Source organism: Cinclus cinclus, chromosome 2 (assembly GCF_963662255.1).
Source record: "Cinclus cinclus chromosome 2, bCinCin1.1, whole genome shotgun sequence".
Taxonomy (NCBI): domain Eukaryota; kingdom Metazoa; phylum Chordata; class Aves; order Passeriformes; family Cinclidae; genus Cinclus; species Cinclus cinclus.
The window spans coordinates 102,468,243-102,480,859 of record NC_085047.1 but is presented as its reverse complement, the minus strand read 5'-3'; the positions used below and the strand labels follow the sequence as shown (position 1 = coordinate 102,480,859).

The 12,617-nt window shown below is 39.7% G+C and overlaps 1 protein-coding gene across 1 annotated transcript in view; it reads left to right on the top strand.

The window, feature by feature from the left end:
- The window catches only part of MAP3K15 (mitogen-activated protein kinase kinase kinase 15), an 82,551-nt gene that overhangs the window by 64,430 nt on the left and 5,504 nt on the right, over nt 1-12,617 (top strand). Inside the window, exons 18-23 of the mRNA XM_062515142.1 lie at nt 1,699-1,829; nt 2,103-2,208; nt 4,679-4,836; nt 8,058-8,241; nt 10,690-10,867; nt 11,541-11,715. Of these exons, the coding sequence (XP_062371126.1) occupies nt 1,699-1,829; nt 2,103-2,208; nt 4,679-4,836; nt 8,058-8,241; nt 10,690-10,867; nt 11,541-11,715 (932 nt within the window). The remainder of the gene's footprint in view (nt 1-1,698; nt 1,830-2,102; nt 2,209-4,678; nt 4,837-8,057; nt 8,242-10,689; nt 10,868-11,540; nt 11,716-12,617) is intronic.

Genomic DNA, 12,617 nt, shown 5'->3' with positions numbered 1-12,617 from the left:
TGACAAAGGAAAAACATTTGGGACTCCAAACTAACTGAAAGTCAATAGAGAAGCACTTAATGTGTTTGTGCACTCTATATGGCTTTTCTGTTTGGATGTTAACTGTATAAGTCCTTTTTCTCATAGAAAGAATAAATTTGAAGAGTATGGGTCCCAGTACCCTCTCTCCTTTCTGTAATAATTCTAAACCTAGAGAGAAGTCATTAAAAGTCTTTGATATCAAATACTCATGTGTTATAAAATAGTGGAGTTAGAGCTGTATGAATGATGACTGGGGCTTTCAGTAAACGTTTCTCTTTGAGAAGTAACACTGATAGAACAATTAAGTACTGTTTTTTAACTGCTATGCACAAAGGACTGCTATTCCCTTGGCAGATTAGAGATAAAAGTGAGAGGTGTACCTTGCTCATGATTTCCAGTTTCACTCCTCCAGCTTTCTCTGATGGCAGAAGAGGTTGTGAAATCCCTTTGTAACCTCTCTTCATTTTTTCTACATTTCATCTTCATTTTCTTATTTACTCTTCAGTGTCAAGGATGTGTCAGAATGAGTTTTACTTTTGCATCAGTTTAATTTGCAAATTAAAAACAGAAATAAGAAATATGGGGGAGGAATTCAGGTTTTCTAAGAAAGCTCCAGACAAACATTCGAAGTGTAATTAAATACATTCAGGGCATTTAAGGATCTAGGGAAATTATTTAGTTTTTGAATCCTTGTGACCTTCTCACCTGACAGCTGAGACAATTTGACCTGCATGATGCATGCAGGTGTGAAGTTAGGCCACCACTTCCACTTGGTTTCCTACTCTTGTTAACAATGTCAGCTGCTGGTGTTTCCTGTTGATATATGCAAAGTAAAGTGTGCTGTGATTAGTTCCTAATGGCAAGATATTACTGAACCAATTTAGATATTTCAAACTCTGTAGCCAGTCTTAAAAAGGAACCAGCTGTTCAGATTATGCAAGATTCTTTGAGGAAACTTTACATTAGAAATCTGTTCATGTGAACTGAAAGTTCCTTTAGCTGAATTTTTCTGGCCTTAAGTAGATGTACTGTACTTAGTTTATTTTGTGCTGAATAACTGCATTTTGCCTCATGATTCAAATATTTGTGTTATTTAAAGATTAGTTTTATTAGAACTGGGGATGTGTGGATGGCCCATCTCCTACCCTGAACATCCCTTCAGGAGGTTTTTTTCAGGAGCTTTCTTTCCTGTCTCTGAATATTGCCAGAAGTTGATCCCATTTCTGTAAAGAGAAGGCTCTTTCTGTTTTGGATTCTACCCTCCTTACCTCAAGAAAATCATCTTGTCTTTGTCCATACCTGTGGTTCATGAAGTACAGTGTACAACAGGGTACGGTGTTACCTTTATGCCTTGTTTTATTAGTGTTACCTTTATTCCTTGTTTCATTAAGGGCTACATGGGGGCTAGTTGTAGTCTCAGCAGTTGTTACAGTGAAGTGAGGGGGATGGATCCCACTCTGTCAGAACATTTATTCTTGTGTGAGTAGAACCTGACCTGGCAAGTAAGAAATAACCTGTCCAGAGCAGCAGCAAGGTACTTGTTGTGAGTGATCTAGCAAGAATTTGGCTTTCTCATAAGAACTGCTTTACTTTTATTAGGATTTTGAACAAAGGCTTCATTCAGACTAATTTGGGGATTTTGCTATCTTGATACAGTTTCTTCTTAAACTCCTATAGGCAGCCTTTCAGCTCTCTTAAGATCTAAGTGGGGCCCAATGAAAGAACCTACAATTAAATTTTACACCAAGCAGATTCTGGAAGGACTCAAGTATCTCCATGAGAACCAGATTGTACACAGAGATATAAAGGTAACTTTTCCTTTTCTTGTTTGATTTGCTTTTTATCTTTATTCCGGTTAGTCTTGCTCTAATCTGAAGTAGAATTTTTAATAAGATTTAATGGAAGCTGAAAACAAAAGGAAAGCATAAACCAACTCCTTCTCCTGGTGCTCCTGGAATATTGCTTTGTAGAAAAGTGTATTACAAAGATAAGTGCAAGGAGATTGAGAATCTGTATTTATCTGTCTCCCCTCCCTGTTCACCACCTCCCTCCCCTCCTTCCCTCTCCTGTCCCAACCACAGGGGGACAATGTTCTGGTGAACACCTACAGTGGCGTGGTTAAGATATCAGATTTTGGTACTTCCAAACGGCTGGCAGGAATCAATCCATGCACTGAAACATTTACAGGTAAGATTAATCTAGCAGAGGTTATGAGGGTTTTCATGGAAGGTTTCACATTTGAGCCAAGAGTCTCTTTGGTTAGTGATGGAAACGCTATTGGGTCTCTGTTTGCAGGGGAGAGTAAATGTGAATGTGATCACCATAAACATAGGCTTGATAGCTTTCTTGACTTTTTTTTTTCTTTTTAAATGTCTCTTCCATTTTACTTTTTGGGGGTAATAGTTTTTCTTCGAAATGTTCATCAAGTAGCAATTGATTGCTGCAATTACATCTGGAAATACTTGAATGTAGCAACTTTTTCACTTAACAAACTTGATACTAGTAGCTTACACATGCATGTTTTCTACATGTATGTTTAAAAATGCAGAAGACCAAACCCAAACTTATGAACACTTTCAGTTTTGAGGCATTAATTATAAAACCCAACCAACTGGCTAACAACAGTAAAAACAACAGTTTACATGAAAATTTTAGACTGATGTGTTGCAGAACAGCTTTCAATAAAACAAGATTTTAAAGACTTGTAATATTCAGGGAAAACAAAAATTGCTGAGCAAAAAGGGAAACTCCACATTAAAATGTGAATGTGTGATCACATATGTGGTCATTCTGTGATCAGTGGATGTGGGTAACATGGTGTTTTTGCTTGTTATATGGCCTTAGGCAAAGGCTGATAACCTCACAAGCCTCTTACTTGCCTGCAGTTTAAGTAAATGGCACACAGAAAAAGCCATTAGTCATGGATGGCTTCAGAGGGAAAGACAAAAGATAACAACCTTCACTTAAGTGAAAATCAGAACTTCCCTTTACCTCTCTGGTGGTGTGTCTGCAGTTCTTCCAGCTTTCTTACAGAGGAAGCCATGAAAATAAAATTAAGGTTCTGAAGTAACTTACCTTTCTCAGTTATTTTTACTCATTATCTCATTATTACTCATTATCATTCTCTTCACCTGTATTTTATATACTCCTCAGTGACTTTTCAGCAACTGATTTTCAGTAGGGATGATATATTCAGAAATGATATCTTAAGAAAAGTCACCATACTGTAATAAAAGGAGGTAATTCTTTCCTTGTGCCCTTCTTCTTTGTTCTCTTGCAATTTTTCAGTCCTGTTTGTGCTTTTGAGATGTAATTTGCCATGTGAATAAATACTTAAGTTATCATTTTGGATTTAAATCAGTAAGCAGGTAGCTATACCCCAGAGGACCATGAAAGGTCTCTAGCAATTTGGTTTTGTTCTATAACTCAGTACATAAACCATAGATTTTAGACACTATGTAATAAAATCACATGGCCTGAAGAATCAGACTTCTGGTGGTTTAAACATTACATCCTTCTATTCAATACACACAGCCTGAGGGCAAAGCTGTGGCTTGAACTTCCATTCTGCAGCCATCACATTCAATGAACATATGATACCCTTTTATCTTCACTATATGTCCATTACTTGATAGTTCACAGGTCTACTGCAATGTAATTTATTGCATTCCTAAGAATAAAAATAATTTAATTTAAATATGTCATAACAGAACTGATAGAAATTCAGATGGAGAAAAAACTTAGTGTTCAAAACACTCTGAACATACAGAGGTTTCTGCTGGTGGTGGTGTCAAGTCTTTCTGTAAAGTCCTCATTAGCTGTGTTAGTTAATGGTTCAATAGCAGTGATACCAAATTGACCATCTTTTATTGAGTTTTTATCTGTATGGTTCTTTATCAGTATTATTACTAGTATTACACTCAGACTGTCTACAGGCAGGATCTTATTTTGTCAATATATATAACTTCAGAAATTCTAACCGATTGGTTTGTTGGTGTTTTGGTTTTTTTTTATTTTTTTTGTTTGTTTTTTGTTTTTGTTCTTTTTTGTTTATTTGGTTGGTTTTTTTTGGTGTTGTTGTTTGGTTTTGGGTTTTTTGTTTTTGTCTTTGGGGTTTTTTTGCTAACCTTGGATGTCAGACATCCCAAGCACATCCAAGAAATCCTGGAATTCTAGACAAACTATGATGGGTTGCCTTATTTATTGCCCTATATTTGAAAAAATAGGGTTTTTTAAAGCAAACTGTTTGAAATTCCCTGTCACTAGTGTTCTCTTTATTGGGGTAAAATATGAAAAATTATTCTCATTAAGTCTATCTGTCACTTCTCAGAATTTGCCATCTCTTACATGCATAGTCTTATTTAAAATTTGGTGTCTGCAAAAATTTCATATACTTTTATTTTCTGGGGCATCTATTGGATTATGTGGTGAATAGACTTTCAGCAGTTTGAAATCTTAGAAAGGAGGGGCAAAAAGATAGTTTGTAAAAAAAGATGCTCTACCATAATTTTTTGCGTAGTTTTCAGTGCTGGTATGGGACATAAGATATTTGGCTATATAGGTTGCACTTGACAATTTTTGACTTGCTGAGTGTTGTGTTAATCCTCCTTAATAAGAATGAAGAATATACACTTGACTGCTCTTTTTGCCTGAGTAGGAACCTTGCAGTACATGGCTCCAGAAATCATCGATAAAGGACCACGAGGATATGGTGCTCCAGCTGACATCTGGTCCCTGGGCTGTACCATTATTGAGATGGCAACAGGCAAACCTCCATTTCATGAACTAGGGGAGCCTCAAGCTGCAATGTTTAAAGTAAATGCAACTTTATTGCTTTAGAGTTCATGAACTTTCAAATATCACTTAATTTCATAATATTAATTAGTAATAACATTGTGTTACATGAAGGGGGTATTTTTTTGGTTGTTGTTTTTTTCACAAAGCCATAGTGTGACCTTTGCTTTTAACTCTCGCTGAAAGATCCTTCCCATGTCTAAGCTGTATTGCTCTAGGGGCTGATCAGTTATTTTTGTACTGGAAATAGGTCATGACTCAGACCAGCAATCGGAAAAGTGAGTGAAGACTTATGAAAACTAATATCCTCTGCGTATCCTCTGTTATCCTACTTTTTTCATCTCCTGCTCTTGGTTTATGACTTCCTTCTTGTAACCAGTCTCCCCAGTAATGACAAACAAGTTATTTCTACTCCCTTACGTAATTTTTGTAAGCTTCCTTCCCAAAGGAAAAAACCTTTTAAAGGCCCAGTCTCTGCAACATGGATGCAGGAAGATGTGGTGGAAAAGAGCAGGGTACTAGCTTTCCAGGATTTCCAGTATGTATTACAGGAGTAAAACACTCTGTATTTCACCTGAAGTCCTTCAGGTTGTAGCTACCTCCTCAGTAAGCTGTTGTCTCTATTACATTGTTTCTCTTGGTGTATCTGTTTTCAAATGACAAAAAATTAACACTTGAGAATTCTTCAAGTAGTTTTGATAATAAAAGTTTTTTAAAAGTTACTTGTTCTTGCTCAGTAACTAACAGGAGCATAACAGCTGTGATGCCTCAAATAAGCAGACTTGAAAATTTTTGGTTCTTCCATTGGCCTGCAGTAGACCTTTAGTAAAGCACTTGAGTTTTCAGTTATGCTTGAGAATTCTCATTCTTATAGAGGGGAAAATATCCCATCCATAACCCAGCAAGTTGCTTTAAATTACCAATGGTGTAATTTTTTCGATGTTGAAAGCCATTATTTGAGCATTAGTATCATCACTAATGCAACAATGGTGGCAAAATCAGATCTTTATCAATAGGTATAGAAATGTGGGCTGCAGTTCAGCATGACATGTACTGCCATACGTCACACTAGGCCTGTGAGTTGTCCCATGCACCATTGCTAAAAGGCAAAGAAAGGGATTATTATGGGTTTTGGTACAGTTATTTCAGTGGTATAATAGGTCACCTTGGTGCTGTCAACTTGTGGTATACCTCAAAAGAAGCTGCCTGGGTGAATGGGATTTGGCTCACTAATGCTTTCCTGAGGGAGCCATGGAAAGAGACTGTTTTCCACATCACTGTAAATGTCAGATACAATTCTGTTGGCAGATGCCTTTTCATCTTATGTACCTGGCATGTAGTTGAACTGTTCAGTGAGTTACACATCTTATTTTAAAGCACAGTTTATTGAAAGTTTTTAGCATTCTTATTGCAGACTGTGTTAATGTAGTTCAGGCAGGCATTTGGTTTTGTTTCCTGTTTCTTGGCTCTGCTGGGACCTGTTTGGAACTGTGTCTTGCTAGGTACCATAGGTTAAAAGCCATGTTTTCTTTTTCTGTGTAATGAAAGTAAGCAAGCTGAAAGCTGGATTTGAAGCAGGCTGGCTGGGCAAGCATGTGAAAAGAAGTCTGGAAAACTTGGAATATCAAACTTTTGAGGTCCCCACCTCCACACATGAATGCTCTGTTGTGCATAGGGCAGGTGAGGAGAGGCAAGGTCTAAGTCTCCCTGTGCAGTCACTTTAGAAATTGCAAAAGACCAGAGTTGGATAAAGTAGAGAAAAGGGGCTATAGTAAACCAAGAACTATATAGTTCCTGGCTGGGTGTGCATTGCATGGTATTTATTCTATGAGCACACAACGTGTGCATCTGTGTCTGTGTGAAAGGGCACAAACAAATGGCATTCAGTGGAGACAAAAGTACACTGGTGTTGCCACAGAATTTTCAGGTGGTTGTGATGAAGATTACTCCCCTTGAGCAATCTCCCCAGAGATAGAGAGAAGATCAGAGACAAGCGTTCAAACTTCCTGGTCCTGGTTTGTAATTTTCCTAGATTTTTGCGTAGTGCATAAGAGTGAAACCTGGCACCAGAGTGCTGCCAGTTTGTGACACCGAGTCTCGAATGTGCTTAGGGTCATGGTTTGGAAGGCCTTAAAGCCCCGTTAGCATTTCATTACTCCACTGTCATTCAAACAGAAGCAGGACTGCTCAGCATTTTTTGCTTCAGCTTGTATTGAAGCTGAACCAGTATTGTGAGTGCCTAATGGTGCCTCAGTGTGTTAATGCAGCTCTGTAACAAGATTATATGAAAGCAGATGGCCTTTGCTTAACTGCTGGGCTACTCTCTCCCTTGTGGGCACTCTCTTTGTGCTTGTTCTCCCAGATGTGTTTTGTGTAAAGATGCTGAGACTACAAACCATAATCTCTCCAGATATGTGCATACAGAGCATACAGGTTATACAGCTCTGGCTTCCAAACAGTTCCACCAGACTGACATTAGAAAATAAGAAGGCAGTGAGGAGCTGGAAAAATCACTGGGGAGCAACCTGTAGAAGCACATTTTTCATTACTTAAAGACAGAGTCTTAAAAGAGACTCTTTTAAGTAATGACTTAAAATAAGAGTCATTACTTAAAGAATGGTTGAACAAGGATCTCGTTAAACCTTTGGACATCATGTGATTTTCAATTAAATAACGCTGAAAGACTAGGGAAGACATCTGGCCTGAGAACGGGGGTGGTGACAAGGTCTGGCAAAGGTCATTGTGCTTATTTGTGCAAGGAGATTTGGCAGTGGCAGGAGCAGAACAGGTGCAGCTCCAGGCTGTTGGTGCTAGAGGAGGAAATTATTGCTGTTCTTGGGCACGAATGTGCTGGAGGAGTCAGCAACTGAGAGACACAGCTCAGAGCAGGGGTGATGAGAAACTTGTGCAATAGCTGGAGGGGTTTGTGGTTGGTCAGAGAAGGAGTATTTGAAGCACTTGGTGTCAATACTGCCCAGATCTCAAGATTGCTTGAAAACAGATGATTAGATACATCCATACCTTGACATTTATGTAATATCACATTGATATTTACACCATGTTTGCCATGAAATAAAACAGGATTTGAACCTTGTTATTTCACTGCTTTATGTGGGTACCTGGATCGCTCATTTTCTATGAGAGTCAGGAGAAGTGTGAGCAACTGTATTATAAGAACTTTGGCCCGTGGTCTCCTGGAAGTTGTTTCATAAAAATAATTAGTATTTGTGTTTTATTTGCAGGTTGGGATGTTTAAGATTCATCCTGAAATTCCAGAATCAGTGTCTGCTGAAACAAAGGCCTTTATTTTGCTCTGTTTTGAACCTGATCCTAGCAAACGTGTTACAGCATCTGATTTGCTCAGAGATTCTTTCCTGAAGCAAGTGAACAAGGGGAAGAAAAGTAAAATTGCATTCAAGCCTTCAGGTAAGGAATTATCAGCCAAATCCAAGTCAACATCATCATTAAGTGTTATATAAAAGATTGGAATCATTAAGCACTTTCTTTTACAAAGGACATTTCTTCTGCCAGGGAAACAGCAGGAACTCAGCTATTGAAAATGTCTGTGATTTGTGATTATATGTATTTAAATTTAATGATTCTCAGAAAATAAAGTGCCTTGATTATTTTGTATTTTACTTGCTGAAACCTCCCAAGGTCATTTTTCCTCTCCCCAGAAATAAATGCCTCATTTTTAGTAAATTAAAATTAGAAGAGTGACATTTGACAAAGTCTTTCCAAAGCAGTTCTGCATTTTAGACTCACAATTGTATACCCTTCAGAGGTCTTAGTTTCATAGAGTAGGTCTTTAATACCTGAAAATGTGGGTCTATTAGGTGTTTGGGTCAGCATTTTCAAACTTGATACATAACTGAAATTTGGCACAAAGGTACTGAAGTAGCTGTCTAGTGGGTTGTTTTGTTTTATCTGCATAGCATATTTCTTCTTCCCTCCCCCCAAAATATATCAGCCACTTGCTCAGTGATAAGATAAGGAACCTTAATATAGACCTGCCAAATAAATCATATGAAGGAACTGTCTGTTTCAAAACAGGGAAATCCATTGGTCTTGCTGCTTCTTTCACCTGTCTGCACACATGCACACTCCCAATGCAAGCTGAAGTTCTTCCTATTGGAGCTTTTCCCCTTCCAACAAAGAACTTTGGAAAGAATGGAATTCTGCAGGGAACAAGTAGCAAGGAATTTATACCATCTAGCTGAATTGGTTTCATCAAGGAAACGGGCATCACCAGTTATCCTGAGGAGCATTGAGAACTGAACTCCAGTCGCTGCAGTGACACTGGGATAATAGGAGAGCTCCTACTGCTTAGGACAGTGGCATGCAGGAGCTGTTGGCATGCTGTAGCTTTCTGTCCCTCAGCAGTCATCTTTTCTGGCCTTTCAGCTCTTTCTTGAGGATCTCTTCCTGGAAAAATTGCATGATGTTAGAAAGTGTAGAACTTGCCTTGTTAGCAGCCTCGGGAGCAACAGGGTCTTTGTCAAATATCAGGGGAGGTGCACCCCTCCCTCCTCCTTTCTTCTCCTTCTCATCGGTGAGGTTATGGAGCTGGTGCTGCAGGGAGTGAGCTCAGTGCTGGCCATGGACATGAGCAGAGTGAGCAAATGCTGTGAGAACTGTGCATTGGGTGAGGAGAGGGAAAGGCACCTGATGGCAGCTGTGTGTGATTCTCCATGTCAGAGCTGGGGAGAGCTGTGCTCGCTGCTGCAGGCATCCCCAGGGGGAGCGTGGTGGCCCAAGGCAGGTCCTGACCCAGCAGTTACCACAGTCCCAGCTGCAGCAGTTCACCATCTTCTTTCTCTATTGTTTCTCTCACCTCAAATTTCTTCAGCTTTGGCCCCATCTTTCCATCCCATCCGTATCTCTTTTTTTCTTCCCAATAATAAAAGGCAGCCCAGAACAAATCTCAGCCCTTTCTCTTGGGTCAGCAGCTCTCAATTTTCTGTCCTACTGAGATGCCTTGCACCAGGTTTCACAAGGTGACATATATTGTTTCATTTCTGTGACTGTTTACCTTCAGCCAATTGAACATCAGTCACGTACCACGGAGTATGTCAGAGCTTTCTGAACAACTTTCAACTTCTAGCTCTCTCCCTCCCCCAATAATTTGAAGTGACAAGCATCAAAGACTTTTGTCATATTTTAGCTCCATGGGTATGTTCACCTTGGGTTGAGAGAATTTCTTTTTCTTTACCTTCCTTGCCACACAGTTGCAAACTGGCAATCAGGATTACAGCAGACTCTCAGCATCTGGGTTGGTTTGGTTGTTTGGTTTGGGTTTTTGTGTTGTTTTAATTTTTTTTTCTTACTTCCAAGATGAATTTGAAAGGGACAAGATATTTCCTTCAGGCTAGTGCTGAGAGAGAGTTCTTGCTAAGGGCAGAGGCACATGTGAGTGAGGCAGATATCTCAGGTGTGGAGAGTGCAATTTGATGCCCATCAACACAAAGATGAGGAGAGCACTTAGTAGAGTGCTCTCTGCTTAGAGAGAGGGCTGGGGTGGAGGAGCAGTTGAACCTCTTGGTTCAGTTCAAGCTCTTTAAACTGCTCGTAGCCACTTTGTGAGACCAGCACCAAGGGGGATTATGTATTTGTGTGGGAAAAGGTAACAAAATGACATTTCCTGTGAGTATCTGTGATGTCTTTGGGTTTAGCAGTTAACATGTTAAAACCTTTTATTGCTTATGCATGCAATGATTTTGAATTGTGTTACTGCTTTTCATCAACAAGGGTATTTTTCCCTCAGCCATTTTGCAAAATGAGGTCTTGATATCAGTGAAAATGATCGCAGCTGTTAAAAGTGTGTTGCCCTTTTTGGTCTAGCTGTGTCACACATTTTACCATGTCCGTTCCTAGATTATAATAGGAACTCATCCCTCCCACTGCCAATCCATGGGGAACAGGCTGGCAGTAGCAGCAGTGAGCATGGCTCTGTTTCACCAGACTCTGATGTACAGCATGATGTGTTTTTTGAAAGGCCAAGGAGATCCATTTCAGAGATTCAGACAAAGCATCCCATTTCTCATTTACTAAGGTAAAATATTTGCTTCTCATTTGACAACCTTGAGGGATTCTGTGGATTTAATTCACATTTTATTTTATCTGAGGGCAACTTTTTCACATAATGGTTAGGTAAGCATGTGTGTTAATCAGTAAGTTGCACAGATTAGCAGTTAATGTAAATATTGTCTATATTTAATAATGAACAATCATTCTTCTCCTTTAAGGTTTCCATGTACTTACACACTTATCTTCCTCCAGTGAGTAAATGTCAGTGGTCTTATTGATTGAGTGGATATGGATTTGGAAGTTAAGCATGGGTTTGACCCTTCCACATGCTCATGACAAAATAGAGGAAAGGGGAAGCATAAATACTGTTCTGCTTCTCCCAAAGTACAAAGCAATCCTTTCAAATTAGTATGTCACAGTATGGGTGCAGAAAGAAATGAGTAGTTTCAGCTTTCCTCCCCAAAGCTGACATAAATGCCAGCTTTTTAGCAGGGGGAAATCAGCCATGTGGGTTTTGAGTCAGCTGAGGATCTGAGCCATCTTCTCTCTCAAAATTGGCATTTACCAGTCTGATCAATGTGCTGCTGAAGTTTGAACTGCGTTTTTAACCCCAGAAGTGTCCTTGCTCCCTTCTGGCAGTCCTGGTGCCATGTTAATGCTGTGGTCTCTTTTGTGCCTGTACTGGGTGGCTGCCACAGCATCCCTGATGAGGGCTCAGCCTCCGAGGACAGGAGCGCCTCACCTTCTGTGGAGGAGAAGGATTCTGGACTGTTCCTGCTGCGCAAGGACAGCGAACGCCGAGCAATCCTGTATAAAATCCTTAAGGAAGAACAGGATAAAGTTGCTTCCAATTTGCAGGAGTGTATTGCACAGGTAATTTCACTTCAGCTCACCTTCTCCCATGTCAAGGCAAAATAATGAGCCAAGTCATATAATTCCTTTTCTGAAAATGAATAAATGAAGGTGCTTGGATTGTTCCTTCTGAGTATCTTCTAATCTCTGAGACCTGTAATTGTGTGAGCTGTTTGCTGTTGTGTGAATGGGAAGCAAACATCATGTTTTGGCTGCTAATGGTTTTATATGACAGAGAGGTTTAGGCATTTGACATGGAATTGTGGAGGGCTGAGGTTGGTGCGTTGGGTGGTTTTGATATTGTCTTTTCTTTTGGTTTTTAAGAGCATGGAGCTAGAAGAGTAAGAGGTATAATCTACTTGAAGGGTAGAGACCTGATTAACAATTTTTAATAAAATGTTTGTTAACTAGGTGCCAAGATCACAGTATGTGGATTTTAAAAAAAGCTAAGGTAGATTTTCTGGAGAGGGGAAGGTTGGGTGGTAAGGTTTAGTTACTGTGAAGAGGAGCAAGAAAAAAATCATAGTATGGTTAATGCATAGCCAAACATTGCCACACACCTGTAACAGCCTTTTCTTCTTAATTTCTGCTTCTGATGTGCCCCTCTGTGGTGAATCTGACTTTTGCTCATCCCCTTGTCCGTGATTTTTGGGCAATCTTCAGCACACTTTTTCATGACACTCTCCCATAATTTTTTTCTTTCAAAAGCTATGGATTTTCACTTGGGCTGCACTCCCATAAAGGGGAGCATGCTGACTTGTGGTGTGGTGTCCCCAGCCAGCTGCTGACATTTGTGGCTCGTCTGCCAAGACCTGCTGCTGCGTGGTCAGCTCTGCAGAGCCCTGGGTTTGCTGCTGTCTGTGCTCCCTTCCCCACCAAACTGCACCACAAGGACTCATGTAGGGCTCTACAGACCACAAACT